This window comes from Bos grunniens, chromosome 3 (genome assembly GCF_055505025.1).
Source record: "Bos grunniens cultivar Pamir isolate PY7600 chromosome 3, Bosgru_T2T1.0, whole genome shotgun sequence".
Taxonomy (NCBI): Eukaryota; Metazoa; Chordata; class Mammalia; order Artiodactyla; family Bovidae; genus Bos; species Bos grunniens.
This window is the reverse complement of record NC_141167.1, coordinates 14,768,137-14,784,968: the sequence shown is the minus strand read 5'-3', so window position 1 is coordinate 14,784,968 and position 16,832 is coordinate 14,768,137. Positions and strand designations below refer to the sequence as shown.

The following is a 16,832-nucleotide window of genomic DNA, read 5'->3' as shown; positions in this document are numbered from 1 at the left end:
TTCCCACTATTGGTACAGCTTTTCCTCATATTAAGTGGGTAAAGGAGCACTTGTTTCCTGGCCTGGGAATCTAACTACCAATTGTAATCTTGTTTCAAAGGAGAGATGTGTTCTGAATTCTAAATGATCTGTAGAATACTCATTACTTGGGTACTGTCTTTGCATTCAATGAAATACATCTGGTGGGATGCTGGAGGTAACCACAGCTTAGAATTTAAGATTTTTTTTAAAAAAATTATTAATCAAGCACCTTTTGCAGCCAGATCCTTGTCAGCTCCTTGAGATCGCCCAATGAGTTCTTCTCCACGGTGCTTCAGGGCCTCGAAGGATGGCTGCAGTTTTTCCAGCTCCACGGTGGCACTCTTGTTCTCGCTGATGCACTCTCTGATCTTGTCCACTTCAGCAGGAATCAGCGGTGGCATTCGCAGGCGAGAGGAAAGACTCTCCAGAGTTTCCAACATGGGCTCAATTTTATCATGGAACTAAACAAATATTGGACCATTAGCCATCACAGCAGTACTGCATCACACTTCTGGGGTAAACGTTAGGGATTAAAGCCAGTGTATATATTTACTCCTGTTTAGGATAAAACCTGTGCTCAAACTAGCCCTAGGACTGTCAAGTGTTGGCTGTGGCTAAGAAACCATTTTGGGTACAGTACACTAGAGCTGGACCATCAGAAAAGTATTTGATGACTCAAAAAGCTATTACTTCATATACCAAAAATCAACTCACATTGTTAACGGTGCTACAATAGTTTCCCTATTCCAACTAATGTGATGAAAAAGGGACAAGACTATGGAACCAGTGAGAGTCAGTGTGTCAACATCTCAGATGACAGCTGCATGCAACAAATTAGACCAACAAGTTAGATGCCCTCCACCAACTGTGTAAATGGATGGGGAACTCAATATGCTACATGACTTGGAGTTTAAAAGTACCATGGCATGCAATTCAACAACCCACCGGATGTAATAGTGAGAAAGGAAAATGTTGGCATGATGAAAGATAATTGGGGAAGGTCAAATCTAACCTATTCCAAGAGAACAACTACTCTTTCCACTTTTCTATATGTTTTATAACATATCTATAATTGTAAAGTTGTGATTTATAATATGAAGCAGAGAGGGGAGAAAAGGGAGCAAAATCTAAGCCTGCCCCCTAAAGCCAACTCTGGATTCATTAACTAGAATAAGGCTCACCAACTGTTAAATGTCATATAGGAAATAACAAGGTAAACAAAATCCCTTCCCATCACTCCCTCACTTATAGGTTATGCCCCAAATGAAACTGGTACAATAGACTGCATTAGTAAAATTTATACCACTAAAGTTAAGGCAAGTTTCCTTGTAAATAACCCTCTCAATTCTCAGCTTCATAAGAACACCCTAATCCCAGTGGGGGTGGGTACCTTACCTCTGTAATCTGTAATGGTGGGCGCAGTCAACACAACAATGAAATGTGACGATGTGGGGAAGACAGGAGCAGGCAGCAACAACACAAAGTAACACATTCCACAATGTGAGTGAGAGATGGGACGGAAGGTGGGGGAGAAACTTGAGTAAGTACAAATATTAACCAAGAATATTGACTAAACATAGGAATAAATTACCCAGACATAACAGTAATATATTAGTTGAAAAGTATGTAGTTACATGCTTTAAACTCCACTGCTGGTGGCTTGTTTCTCCTTGGCTCTAACTTCTCCCTAGTCAAGTATCTTTCTCTGAACGAGGAGCAAGCTGGTGGCCTCTTGAGTAGGAAAATGAACGTGCTGTCTACATCTTGAAAGCAACAGGTCCAATAGCAATCTGACTTCACTTGAGGTATTTGTTGCTTCAAGATGAATTTACCCAAAATCACCTCTGTTAAAGGATCACCACGATATCAAGTTTTCAAGAAAACCATACAGACAATTGATACACCAGCCAAGATGCATTTCACCCTCCTCCTAGTTGTCAGTGTAACCAATGCTTCCTGGGATAAAAATGCAAATGGGCAAAGGCTCCCAGTCTCTTGATAATGTATCACCAGCATACATGGTCTGGACATTCCTGGGCATAGGGACATACTGATACAGAGCCTCCTGCTTAGACTAAAGGACAGCTGAAGGTTATATGAGTTTAAGACACAGACATACCTGAGCCGACTGGGAAATAGCCTCGTCCAGAGCCAGGGCCCGCTGGCGCACCTCCTCTTTTATTTGGGCATATGTGTTTTCTGCTTTCTGGTATTTTTCTTCCACCATTTGCCCCTCTTCAGGGTTTAGCTCCTTCAGTTGAGGGCCTATCTTTAGCAGTTTATCAATATGAGGTTTGTGTTCAGCAATGGATTCCCTCAGTTGCTATGTAAAAAAACATGGATTAAAATAAAGTGAGTCTTTTTATACCAGTTTGTTTGTTTAAATACTGTGATCAGAGCTCATACCAATGGAACAAACTAAATCGCTAAAATCCAGCAAGTCCCAACATCTCACCATTTATGGAGGGGGCGAAATCTAAGTCTTAGGGCACTGACTCTAATACCCTTGATTTTTAAAAGCCAGTTCAGATATTCCGCCACCCAAGAAGCTTCCCAGAGACAGCCTCCCTCACTCTTGCCCTCAAAACAAAAGTATCTCACTGCCTTCTGCACTTATAAGTACTTCTCTGTATTTCACTGCAGTCTCAAAGATTTAATGTCCGTCTCCCTGTGCGGACTGGGAGACACTAAACAGGACAAACTACAAATAATATTTCTGGGAATCCAACTGCTCCTTGACTCTACGGCTGGCTACTTCCAGTTCAATCTCCCTGTTATAGGAATACAGAGATAGGAGTAAGCACAAGCCATATACAAATAAAATAAACATTAAAAAACCATCTTTGATGGTAATACCATCAGCTGAAGTGTCTACAAATTTTCCTTTCATCTTAAGTCTCTGCAGCAAATTGCTTTCTGACATTCCTGAGTTGGGGCTCTCACTCCAGCTGGGGCCTAACCACAAGGAAAAAGGCCACCCAACCACACCCAAGTCTGAGAACACTCTGTTGATGCTGGAAAGATTTTAAGTTCCCTTGATTTTCATGTGGTGCTTTGTTTACTTCTGTAATACTCACATTCCTGACATCTCCATAATCTCATTCTTTAACTGATTCACATTAAAGAACAAAGGAAATATTTCAGATATGTATTTTTACTGTGCAAAGAAATTCTAATGGGTTAAGAATTAACTTCAAAACAGACTTGCACTTGTTAGGTACTCATAAACAGGCTGTTTCTCAAACTGTGCAGACCATCTCCAGTTGTGCAATTAAATAAAACTTGGCATGCTCCTTACCCTCATCTCCTCTTGCTGCTGCCTGAGCTGCTCATGATCAATAGCCGGAGGAGGCAACTGTGCTATGAGAGCCCGAGTCTCCTCAATCCAGGGGCTGAGTTCCTCATAAGTTTCCCAAAACTGGTTCACCAAGACCTGTGCCCGCTCCAGGCGTGCGTAACGCTCTGAATTGAGCAGACTAATGGCTTCGTATTGCTGTATCAGAGACTCTGTCTTTTCCTATGGACAACAAAAAGAAGTGTAAATGTTACTACCATGATGAATCCTTCTTTAAATAAAAAATGTAAGTAGATATACACTAAAAAGTATAAAGGAATATACACTACAATGCAAAAAAAAAAAAAAAATCAATTAATCTAGTAAGATTACAAGTGATTTTTATATTCTTTATACTTAACTGAATTTTTGAATTTTCCTATCACACATATGCATTATTTCTATAATTTTTAAAACATGAAAGTAGCTTTGCCAACAGTAAAATAGCACAAGCACAACACAGCAAAAACAGCCCGTCAGTAAGTACCTGTCACAACTTTAGATCCAGCATTATTGCAATAGGTCGGTTTGACTGTATCAGGGGCTACGGTGGGGATTTGCTCATCAACTTTCATCTGTCTTTTCTTCTCTGATAAGAGTGTCTACAAACCCGCTATTTATACTTTACACGTTTAGGATGAGCAGGTCAATTTATGAAGATTTCTGAGGAAATAGTAGTTACCCATGCCCTTTACAAAAAAGGCTTCCTTTGTGACTCAGCTGGTAAAGAATCCACCTGTAATGTGGGAGACCTGGGTTCGATCCCTGGAGAATGGAAATGCTACCCACTCTGGTATTCTGGCCTGGAGAATTCTATGGACTGTTTCGTCCACGGGGTCACAAAGAGTCGGACGTGACTCAGCGACTTTCAATTTATAAGCAAAACAAAACTGGTGTACAAATGGATTCTGTTGGCCAATTCTTTTACAAATGGGTAACGATTTTTTTTAGAAGGATCTAAGGCAATGGCACCCCACTCCAGTACTCTTGCCTGGAAAATCCCATGGACGGAGGAACCTGGTAGGCTGCTGTCCATGGGGTCGCTAGGAGTCGGGTACAGGCCTGAGAAGCTTCACTTTGACTTTTCACTTTCATGCATTGGAGAAGGAAATGGCAACCCACTCCAGTGTTCTTGCCTGGAGAATCCCAGGGACGGGGGAGCCTGGTGGGCTGCCATCTCTGGGGTCACACAGGGTCAGACATGACTGAAGCGACTTAGCAGCAGCAGCAGCAAGGTCCGTCTAGTCAAGGCTATGGTTTTTCCAGTGGTCATGTATGATGTGAGAGTTGGACTGTGAAGAAGGCTGAGCGCCGAAGAATTGATGCTTTTGAACTGTGGTGTTGGAGAAGACTCTTCAGAGTCCCTTGGACTGCAAGGAGATCCACCAGTCCATTCTGAAGGAGATCAGCCCTGGGATTTCTTTGGAAGGACTGATGCTGAAGCTAAAACTCCAGTATTTTGGCTACCTCACGTGAAGAGCTGACTCATTGGAAAAGACTCTGATGCTGGGAGGGATTGGGGGTAGGAGGAGAAGGGGATGAGAGAGGATGAGATGGCCAGATGGCATCACCAACTTGACGGACATGAGTTTGAGTGAACTCCGGGAGATGGTGATGGACAGGGAGGCCTGGTGTGCTGTGATTCATGGGGTTGCAAAGAGTTGGACATGACTGAGAGACTGAACTGAACTGAATTGAAAGCAGGAATTAATATCTGGATCTGGTTCTGAAAAATCTATCTACCTGGAAACATAACTCCTTACAGACTGAGGACAAGGAGCAATTCCTCTGTTATTAAGAACATGGATTTGCAATGCATTTCACATCATACATACAGTATGGCTATTTAGACATTTGTGAACATAGGGTGAGGAGTCTGAATTCCCTAGGACATCATCTTGGACTTAAATATCACTACAGTCGGACACGACTGAGCGACTTCACTTTCACTTTTTTCTTTCATGCATTGGAGAAGGAAATGGCAACCCACTCCAGTATTCTTGCCTGGAGAATCCCAGGGACGGTGGAGCCTGGTGGGCTGCCGTCTATGGGGTCACACAGAGTCAGACACGACTGAAGTGACTTAGCATAGCATAGCATAGCATCAGTAATAGGAAAAAAAAAACCCTTCTTAAACTATCATTTCACAATTGTACTTCCAAATCACCATGAGCAAGATAACAATATGGTGAATAAATACATGTAGTTTACCTGCAGTACGGCTTTTTGCTCCTCCCCACATGTGCCAAAGATTTCACCACGATGACTGAAGAGTTCATCCATGGAATCTTTGTGTCGAATGATGTCAATGGAGAAAGCCTTTGAAAAGTAAACCATTGTTAAGTAACACAAGGACCCTGAGCCTGAGTTAGTGAAAAGTCAGACATACTCTTATGGAAAATCCTTTGCTTTAATAAAGTCACATTAAAAATTGTTCTTAAGAAGTTTGACACTTTGTCTATCCACCAATGCTTATTTTTCAGTAGCTTACAAAAATACCTTCCGCCCTGAAAACCCACATAGAAAATTGCTAACTATTCTTTCCTGGATTAACAGACCTATTTCTCCCTTTTCACAAAGCGAAAAATCCCTTCTTCATCCTAACCAAATATTTATAAAATTAAGTCTCTATCCACCATCATGACTCTAAATCATTCTACTTGACTTGGAATAGCCAGAAACTCTGTGCCAGTCACTTTAAGTGATTGAGGATTCTTCTCGCTCAGAACAAAGTGACTGTGCCAGTGACTTACCTTCTGAACCTGCAGCTGAGCTGTGGTCTGGTCCTGTTCCAGGCGAATTGGACCTAGGGCCATCAGTTTCCGTTTTGTTTCAGCAACCCAAGCTAGCTCTGCATCAGCAGCTTGCTCATACTGACAGACATATTGAAGAAAAATGGATACATTACAGCCAGTGTCTTCCTTCTAAGAATTCTAACTTATTCAACACAGAAAGGCCTAGATTTTTCAGTAATGCAGTTTACATCTCACAAAGTAAAGCCCAAATTGGTGAGAACTTCATAAAAGTCACAAATCCAAGATGCAGACAATTTAGCATTGATTATATTTCAACAAACATGAGTCGATCCTATTCCAACGTCTTTGGAAAGACATTACAGAACCCAGTCAATGGTTCCATAGCTAGAAATAACAATGGAAACTAAGACTCTTCAAAAGAAATACACTTTCTAATGAGAGTACTTTTATGAGACTGTGCTCTCTTTCTGCCAATCTTTTTTCCTGTCCACACACGAAACAGCAGTAGTAGTATGTTTAAATACAAACTTCACACGGCAGCAGAGGCTGAGCTGAGTTAACTTGGACGTACTCGCTTAGTGCAGAAGTGTAAGACCCCAGAAGAACAGCAAACCTTTAAATGGAACGCAATAAGCAATGACGTGTCATACACAATGACATCAACAACAAGAGAACGTGTTCTGTGCGGCCACTGTTTAATAAGGGCCCCTCAACCTTTTGTCTTCCTTATCAATGTTGCCCAATTACACTAATATTTAAAGAGAAGTTCCCAAGTGTGATAAATCTCATACTGAAATATCTGGCCAAGATTTGGAATCAAAACAAACTTCTGTGGGGTTCAGAAAGCATCTACTTATCACCATGAACCCAAGGGGTCATGTTATATTTTGTACCATGGCACATGAATAGGTGCATATCCACCTACAAAGAAAAACAACTTTTCCCAGAAAGCAGGAAGGACAAATGATTGAGGGAAACATGACACCTGTGTTTAAGGAGAGGGTTCTATTTTGGATGACTCTGCTATTTTGGTTAGCATATTTGATAGTAATTATAGTTCTGGGTTCTGTCCCCTCTTCCATCTAATGCTGAAACAGTTGATTATGTCAAACTAAGACTGATGCATTTAGACCTTTTCGATCTAGATATTATCTACCCTCATCACCATCTGCCTCTAAGCAGGGCATCAGCAAGGAAAGGGTCCACACACTCTCTTTTCCAAGTTCTTTTCTCCTCAAAGGGGTCACGTATCTTCAGTCAAACCTAGATCCACCCTCACATAACTTCCTACCACTGAGATAATTTGCTGCATCAGATTTAGCTTGATCTCATTTATTCCTATTCCTGAAACTGTATGTATGTGGGTCATAGTTTTGTACTTCCCATATATGTATCCCTGCTGCCTAAAATATTAATGCAGGGGTGTTTATAAAGATTACCTGTTGTGATCTCTGAATAGCAGCATCAATTTCATCCACCCTTTGTCCAACAGTGTCACTGACCAGCTTGTACTGTTCGTTGGCGTCGGACACGAGTTTATCCAGCCCTTCTCTGGCTCTCCAGGGCACCAGCTCTAAGAGAGCACGGCTCACCTCATTCACTGTGTCCAACACCAGCCTGTGCTCCATGACCTCCTTCTTTAGTTCCTAAAGAGGGAAAAAAGTTTTCAGGCCATCTCTTGCTAAATTAAGCACATTAGCAGCTGTGCTGGGTGGAAAATGCTCTCTCTACCACACATCCCAGCAGGGCTCTGACCTCCTTCCTTCACTTATTTTTTTTCTTGTCTCAGATTTTTCAGTCACTCCACAGCCTGACTTTAGGCTCAGCTGCTTAGAACTGTCAGCAAGACTTTTTAGGCCAGACTGCCTCTGGGTAACATGAATGGTATTTCTTGTATTTTTTCTCCTTACTTCAATAGAAATGATAAATAATGCTTTAATCATAGGCATTCATTTACCTCAACAAATGCACTGTATTTCTGTGCATCTAGAACTGCACAAGGTCCTGCAGGAGAATTAGAGGTGACTATGAGGTACTCTTTTAGAGAGTGAACTATGACAGTAAGTTCTAAAATGTTCCATATGAAGCAAGCTTCCTAGGGTGTTCAGATCCAATCTTTTTCTTCTTCAGACCATGATAAATGCTCTTATATAGGCCTGTCCTGACTTATTTTCCACGAATAAACAGAAAACAAAGCAGACAGAAATTTTTGGTTTAGATTTCAGGTAAAGATAGATGGTGTAAAACTCAAGAATTTGAACTTCAGGATTCTAAGAGAAAAATTCTTTCCCTTTACAGTGTGGGATGTCAGCTCACCTTCTGTCTCTGCTGAAACTGGGGTATTTGTTCCCCTGTGGGGGACTGTCCTCCGCTGGCTGCCAGCTCCTCCTCTACCTCCCTCAGCCACCCGGTCAGTTCCTCATATGTAGACTGGAACTTGGTGGCCAGCTGCCGGGCCTGCTCTAAGGTTCTGAGAGCCTTGGAGCTAGTGACTGTGATGTCTGCATAGCGAGTCTTTATGCCATCCAGCTTCTCTTGAATGAGCAATACCTCTTCACCTGTGGGAGACAGCACACAGTTTATTCATGTCTAATAGGCTACAAGGGAGCCCTTTTAACTTCTCTTTATTCAAGTCAGAGCTTAACTTTTATGGATACTCTCTCCCTATGGCAGGGATTTCACCTAGCGTCCCACACCAAGGGAAGTGGGAAAGAAACCTTCAATCAATAAAAGAAATGACTTCTGAGATTATTAGGATCTGAGTTTGACTGCAAGTTTTTCTAGACACTTTCAGCATCTTTCAGTAAATGCTGGTATTCAACATATTGGAGGGCAGGGAGAGTTTTCATCTATAACCAGATCTGAGATAATACAGCGTTTCAATGAAAGATTTAGCAGCAAATAGAAACCCAAGCCCCAGTCGCCAGGAAGCACACGGTAATATAATCAGTGAGTATTAAGCCCCTCCCATCTACAAAGAGAAGTGGCCGGTGCAGAGTGCTGATTAAGGTCTGTATGACCAGGCGCTAAGACATGCACTTTTCAAAGTACCTGTGGTTTGTTTCAGAAGAGCCTGACCGTTTTTAATAGCTTGATCTACATTCTTCTTTCTATTAACAATTTCTTCATTTAAAGCCTGAAAGGAAAGAACACCATTAATCCTAAAACTATGACACAACAAAGTGGAAGAAATGTGAGCCCCTTAAGAGACCAAATTTAAAGTGAGATGAATGTCAGTTTAAACATGAGATATTCGATTCCTTCGTTTTCTCTTTGGTTACCCCTTTAATTACTCAAAGCAATGAAATCAGATACTTATAGGCAAGCAAGCCTTCCTTTGATGAGAAGAGATTTAGGACTTAATCCACTTTACTAACCTATTGGTACCAAACCTGAACCCAAGAAAGGTAGAAGCAGAATTCAGCCAAAATGTCTACCATGTCCAAAACAAAGGATAAGGCATTAGAGTTCAAGAAAAGATAATCAGCAAGAACAGGCCAACTTAAATCAGAATCCTAGTTAAAAACTCTCAATATCTGAAGAGCACTGACTTCTGAAGTCAATGAAGTAGAAGAATCTAAGATCATTACTAACAAACAAAACAAAAAAATCGCTTTGCTGATTTAACCATTTCCAAAGAAATTCCATAAAAACAAAACAAAAAGGGCAAACTGTTCTTTCTACTAAGATGACCCAGAATTCCTGCACTTCGAGCATATAAATTCTAGAAACATTTAAAAAGTTACCACTATATGATCAAATGTTGAGTACTGTTAAGTAATCTGGTTTTCTTAAAGTTTTGGGCATCCCTGGTGGCTCAGATGGTAAAGAATCTGCCTGCAATGCAGGAGACCTGGGTTTGATCCCTGGGTCAGGAAGATCCCTTGGAGGAGGAAATGGCAACCCACTCTAGTATTCTTGCCTAGAGAATTCTATCGACAAGAGGAGTCTGGCAGGCTACAGTCCATGGGGTTGCAGAGGGTTGGACATGACTGAGTGACTGACATTTCGTTAAAGTACATACTCCTCCGCATAACTGCTCAAGTGGAGCTGAATGATACATTCCTGAGTGATGTAAAACATGAGTTGGAACTGAGATGGCCCCTGATTACACTCTGGATCACCTTCTAGAATTAATGATTCAGTTTGTTAAGTATAAGTATTTCCATGGACTTATCAAAAAATAGATTAGTCCTTAGCAACAAGTCTGTAACTAAGTACTTGTGTATAAAATAAATTTGAAATGTTTGGAATTGAAAAAAAAAAAGGGGGGGGGAGAGAGAGAAAGAAATGAAGACAAACATGAATTAAAATGACAAAATAACTTAGTAACATAACCAATAAGAATGGAAAGCATGAATACCAGGTGGTCAGCATGCTGCTTCTCCAGGACATCCTGTCTGTAATCCTTTACGAACACTGAACTGAGCTTGTCCTCAACCTCGGCCAGCCAGTTGAGCACCTCCACCTCATCCTCCCCGAAAAGCCTAGCATTAGACAGTGCTTGTTCAAGCAGGGCTGCTTTCCGGCCGCACCGGTCTTGAATCTCACTGAATCGGGCCTGCAACGAGTCTAGCCTTTCTGACAGCACACCCTGCTCTGCAGGACTTGTCAGGGAGGAGAGGGACTGCCCAACTGTGACTGCCTGGTGCACATCTGCTGCATGGCTTTCTATTTCCTCCTCCAGAGCCTGGAAATCCAGATGGAAAAAATGAATAACAGAAACAAAATAAATGAAAAGTAAACATGAGACAATGAATCACAAATGATATAATAAATTAAACAATAATATATAAGTTTACCTACGGAAGGGTAAAAATAACATAAAAACAGAACAAAAAGCTGTTTTTTCTGAGGGTAGCCTATATGTCCAATTCTATTTTTACTTGAAGAATGTGACTAGTCCAATTAATAAGTGGACCATATTTTAAGTGAAACTTATTTTTAAAAAAAGGCAAAAATACATCTTTTAGAATGCTGCAGGAAGTTTTCTAGGATTTCTGATTCCAGTTTTGTGTTTTCATTTACCACAACTACTTCATACCTTGTGCCGAATGATCTGCTGCTGTATTTTAGCAGTCTGGGTGCCAACAGGTTCTGAGTTGGCGAGCTTTTTCTCTGTGACAGATAAGAAGTCAGAAATAGGCTCAGCTGTCTCATGGAATTGTTTGGCCAGAACCAGGATATCTTCCAGCTGTTTCTGCCTACACGAATATATAGAACAAGCTGCTCAGGCAAAAAGTCACATTAAAACTGTTAACAGTACTATATTCAGTAAAAGACCAATCTTAACCAGGCACATTTGAAATATCAATAGCAAACAGAACACACAAAAAACAGCACTTTGCTGTTTTAGAAGCTTGCAGTACAGTATTTAGGTTCTGTCATGACCTTGTAAGGTAGACAAACATTACGCCACTATTATAAAAAGAGAAAACCAAGCCTGAAGGCTTAAAGAAAGATCTGTCCAGATTGCCCACAGGGTAGCAATGGTACAGTGAGAATTAGAATCAGACCTTCTACTCTTTCTCCTGTAGGATGTAGCATGTCCATCCTCTGTACATGTGACCAAAATAATGTTTAAAGGAGTAGAAAATCGATCAGTCTTCATTTCTCTTTTCCCTGTCACTGCTACCTTCACTTATGATGAACAGAAAAGACAGCATTTGAAGAGCACAAGTAGACCAAGCTATGAACAAGAACTTTCTTCCTATCGCCCCTGAATCAGTCAGGCTTCTAGTAATTTCAGGCCTCAGACCATAACTTTGAATTCTGATTTAAGGCAAAAAAATAACCTCAAACTAGCTGAATTTGCTAAGGCAAATGGCAGCCAAAAGAACTATGTACTTTATAATTGGAATCTTGAATCTAGAATCTTAAATCTTATTTAACATAACATCCATACTAAGTGTGGATTTCAAATACCCTATAGATTAAAATCAGCCAATTACAAAGGAGAGGGGAAGCCTGAATGCTGAAGGCAGCCTAATAAACAAAAGACACAAAAACAACCACAGAACTATATTAGCACACAGAGTAATAATCAAAGGCCACGCAATGACTTTGGCCATTAAGATCAGACTACATGCTGTGTTATTTGAAAAGGGCCTGGGTGATGGGAAGTACTTTTATTTCAGTAAAACTTTACTAAACATCTGCTTTGTGCCAGGTCCTATGCTGGGTACTCTGGACAAACTTATATGAATAATAAATGATTTAATATAAAGACCTGCCATTTGAATTATCTGGAAATGTAATGTTTGAGTATAAAGAAAAATGTATTTCTAGATGCTATTTTTAAATGTCAATATAAAGTACAGAGTTTCCTTTCTTAGTTTATGTCAACCTTCAAACTACATCTTCAATCAGTACAACTAAAACATAAAATATAATCTTAAATAAATTGCTTGGTGGTTTATTTTCATTGGTTAATGACCTGCTTAAAGATTTTACTTTTTGCTTTAAACTTTAAAAAACATTCTTATATTTTATATTGGAGTACAGCTGATTAATAAAATTAATGTTAGTTTCATTAGTGTTTCAGGTTTACAGCAAAGTGATTCAGTTATATATATACATGTGTCTATTTTTTCCAAATTTTAAATTTTAAAAATTTAATTCTTAAAGAACTGTCCTAGACTTCTAGATCTTTCTGATTCATTTATGATTCAAGGATCTGAAAATCTGAAGAAATCACTGTTAACAAGATTTGGGGTAGAAAAGAGAAGAGCTAAAATCATTTGAAGGCATCAAAAATACAATATTAAAGAACCTACACAGAATTCTTCAGGATGCCTTAACAAATGATGCTGCTCTTGGGATTTCTCTTTAAAACACTGGTCCAGAAACTGTGTTCGGAGCATGGAAGCAAGTAGGATAGAAGAAAAGATTCATAAATAGATACATTAGGAACAATCATGACTTTAGTGAGCTTAAGGACCTGGGAGGTAGGCACATAAAATAATGACCATAACACAAGGTACACATGAAGAGTTAGGGCAGTTAAGAGGAAGATGAAACTAGTCTATGCTTGGGAATAAAGAAAAGCTTCATAAAAGCAGGGGAGATGAACAAAAGTCTTTCATAGAAGATGGAACACCATCAGCAAAGACAGAATTAGGAAACTGACGGAAGACACTGAAGAACCAAATATGGTTTACTTTGACCATAAAGAATGAGAAGAAGAGCAGAAACTAAGAAGACTCTTGAGAGTCCCTTGGACTGCAAGGAGATCCAACCAGTCCATCCTAAAGGAGACCAGTCGGGGGTGTTCATCGGAAGGTCTGATGTTGAAGCTGAAACTCCAGTACTTTGGCCACCTCATGTGAAGAGTTGACTCACTGGAAAAGACCCTGATGCTGGGAAGGATTGGGGACAGGAGAAGGGGACGACAGAGGATGAGATGGCTGGATGGCATCACCGACTCGATGGACATGGGTCTGGGTGGACTCCGGGAGTTGGTGATGGACAGGGAGGCCTGACGTACTGTGGTTCATGGGGTCACAAAGAGTTGGACACAACTGAGTGACTGAACTGAAGAAAGGTGGGTTAGGGCCACCTCTGAATGGTGGTTAATGAGACTATTTTATAGGCAACAGGCAGTCATTAGATGTCTCTGACTGTGCAGAGGGAAGGCCTGAGGGGAAACAGCAGTAGAGTGGTTAAGGTTAGCTAGTTAGGAGGCTGCCCTCAGGTGAGCTACCTCATGGGAACAAGCCCAAGTGAGAGTTCATAAGTCATGAACTGAGGCAAGTGAGTTGGAATCAGAGAAATGGATGGAGAGGAAAGATACTGTAGACATAAAATAGATAAAATTTAGTATACTGAAAGATATGGGACACAAAGCAGGGGAGGGAAAAAAATGGTAAAAAGAAAATGAGGCTGAGGTTTTAAACCCAGGTAGTTGGAAGGTCAATGGTACTATTACTGGAAATGGATGCAAAGAGAGAAGAAAAAAAGCAGTGCAATTTGGAAATGAAAGTAAGTTGAATTCTTTCGTTTCTCCTACTAACACGGGCAAGTAAAAACTTTGTAGCTCAGATGAGAAACAAGCAAGCCATGAACAGGTAAAGAGACTGAAGAGGGGGTTATCTGAAGACTACCCATAGCTATCTAAATAATAAGTGATCAACTCTATGACTCTCATACTCATTTCTGATTCATTACCATTTACTTTTAAAACTGGGAACAGTATCAGCTGAAAGTAAAGACCCAGTGTGACTTATTAAGCTCGAGTGACATTGGACTAACTGATAGCTATGGAAAGAGAGAGAACGCATCTCTGTGGAGGAGAGAAGTACACTGCCCGCCTGCAGCTTTTGGTGAAGACAGTCCATGCAACTCTTGAATGCTCATTTAATAGAACCACAGGCTAGCTCCTAGATGTAGGAACATCTAATACTGGGATAAGTTAACAGAAAAGAAACATGATACATTTCAATTCCAAGTATCAAAAACATTATTTATAAATATTAATGGGAAAAAAAAGAAATCTGTTTCCAAAACTCAGAAAATTACTTGGCTGGATTGTAGAAGTCCACGTCTGTCATTTGGAAGCATGATTATATTGCAACTGAAAACCACCACAGAGCAATGAGTCTCCCAGCTCTCAGAAACTTACAGAAGAGCTGAGGCTCATTTCCTAAGAGTCACTCTGGTTATGAGGATCATCTCTTAAAACTTATCCCTCTTCAAGATAAAAGCCGTTAAACACCTCCAGAGCTCCATGAGCATCATCCAGGGGCTTTTACAGCATCTCAGTGACACAAGTCAAAAACCATCTCTGACTTCTTTCTCAAAAGCCCCTTGGCTTTACCTGGCTGTTGCCTTGCTGAGTAGTCCAGTCCATCTACTTTCAAGACTCTCCAACTGTCCAGTGATCTTCTCTCTATCAGCCAGCTCAGCTGACTGTGCTATTCTGCCTCCTTCTGCTTGAAGCATGTCTACCGTGGCCTTTCGATCATCTAGTAGCCTCTGGAGCAACTGATGTACATGTTTAAAGAGAATGAAATGTGATAACATGGGGTCACTTTAAAATCTGAAATAAGGAAAACATACAAAATCCAAAACCCTCACCTCACTGAGCCCTAAGGTTAACTGAACAAGGAAGTTTTTTTTTTTCCCCTCAACCTGAGGCAAAAACATGAGATATAATTCCTACCAGTCTTATAAACTTTTCCTACACTCAGGTTTTTAAATGGAGCAGTGACTGTCATTATGTGACTGAAAAGGAATTTAATTTGAACCAAGAGAAAAAGGCATGGAAGTGGAAATCAAACCAAGGGGGGCGGGGAACCAGAGAGAACCTTATACATGATATGCAACATTATTTAGAATAGTGCCGACGCGAAAAACATTCAAAATCTCTTAAGATAAAGTGGTGACAAACACTGAGACAGGATAAGTGAACAAGCAAAACTGCTCAGTTCAACATATGGCACGGTAAACTAGGAGATTACAAAGGTGATGAAGATCAATTTCCATCTTTCTTTTCTGGATCACACAAGGTAGGTTAGGATTCTACTAAACTCCTAACTGTGCTCCTGAAACTATAAGCAAATCGTGTTGTCTGTCATTCCCTTCGGCTGTTACAGTTCACTGCCCCAACATTCTCACTTACCTTCTGTTCTTGGATCTGGGCTTTCACCACTTTATACTCAGCAGATGGAGGCTTCTGATTGGCTATGAGCTCCTCAGTGTCTGCCAACCAGCTGAGCAATGGCTCCAAGGCATCTTGGAACTTCCCACAATGCAACAAAGCCTCTTGCAGTTGTGCGATTCTTTGTGCAACCTGTTTCACAGATACGGAGGAGAAAGGGGAGAGTTCTGAAATGACTTATCCCTTTTTGTAACTCCAGGTTGGAACGACTAAGGTTTTATTTGCATTCAGGTGCCATGGAAACCTGAAACTTCCATATCTTTTTTCTATGCCCTCCGTTCACTCACCTTTTTATTTAGTGTGTTCCACCGAGCGTTGATTTCTTCCATGTCATGTTCCAAACCCTGCACATCACAGTTTTTTCCGGCGCTCTGAATCAAGCCCTGGCCAAGTCCATTCACCTGTTGCAGTTTCATCTGGAGAGGATCCACCTGTTCTTTCTGAAACATCTAGATAATTGTAAGCCAAAGAAGATTTAATCTATAGGCATGACAGTGACTGGTTATTCTTGGAGGAGGCATGCTTTAACAAAGGAGGGCTAGGGGGTAACAAGACAAAACAAGCCACTTGTACAAGAAGTATCAAGTAAGAATGTGGTTTCACATTTCAAAACATTCTCCTATGGACAAGCAATTACAGAGAGTTATGGCACTACGTGGGCATTTAAACCATGACTCATGGTTTGTTTCTGTTAATTTTTTAATGCAAAAAGCTCTTGAGAATAAAGATGCATCAGCCTCAAGTTACTGTGAAAGTGTGATGCATTATCAATTCTAAACGGAAAGGGTGATACCGAATGACTAGTACTTAAGATTAAAAATACCTTGGGGAATAGCTTTACCCAACCATGATACATGCAATGCTCTTCTCTGACTAGGACTAATAATCAACCAAAACACATTAATGGTGTGAAAAATCCCAACCTCATAGCTTAATACCCCTGTGGCCATTTAATTCCATTCTGTTCCAAGGCCACAGACCACAAACAGCCAATAATCTTGAAATAGTATTCCTCTGATTACAAAGGGAAGTGGGCCAGTATTATAGAGAGATGTCCTTAACA

The 16,832-nt window shown here is 40.5% G+C and overlaps 1 protein-coding gene across 35 annotated transcripts in view; it reads right to left on the bottom strand.

Annotated features, from left to right (window-relative positions):
• MACF1 (microtubule actin crosslinking factor 1) overlaps positions 1-16,832 on the bottom strand; it is a 340,643-nt gene that overhangs the window by 39,822 nt on the left and 283,989 nt on the right. For 34 of the 35 annotated variants that reach the window (XM_086380225.1, XM_086380415.1, XM_086380366.1 and 31 more), the window contains 13 exons: positions 16,057-16,218; positions 15,731-15,901; positions 14,927-15,093; positions 11,156-11,315; positions 10,475-10,801; positions 9,163-9,247; positions 8,428-8,669; positions 7,551-7,757; positions 6,109-6,228; positions 5,567-5,674; positions 3,320-3,538; positions 2,141-2,344; positions 251-482 (listed from right to left, as the gene is read on the bottom strand). In XM_086380225.1, the coding sequence (XP_086236351.1) occupies positions 251-482; positions 2,141-2,344; positions 3,320-3,538; positions 5,567-5,674; positions 6,109-6,228; positions 7,551-7,757; positions 8,428-8,669; positions 9,163-9,247; positions 10,475-10,801; positions 11,156-11,315; positions 14,927-15,093; positions 15,731-15,901; positions 16,057-16,218 (2,404 nt within the window). Of the gene's footprint in view, positions 1-250; positions 483-1,416; positions 2,345-3,319; positions 3,539-5,566; positions 5,675-6,108; positions 6,229-7,550; positions 7,758-8,427; positions 8,670-9,162; positions 9,248-10,474; positions 10,802-11,155; positions 11,316-14,926; positions 15,094-15,730; positions 15,902-16,056; positions 16,219-16,832 lie in introns of all 35 variants that reach the window. The other variant, XR_015156209.1, reaches the window with a different exon arrangement.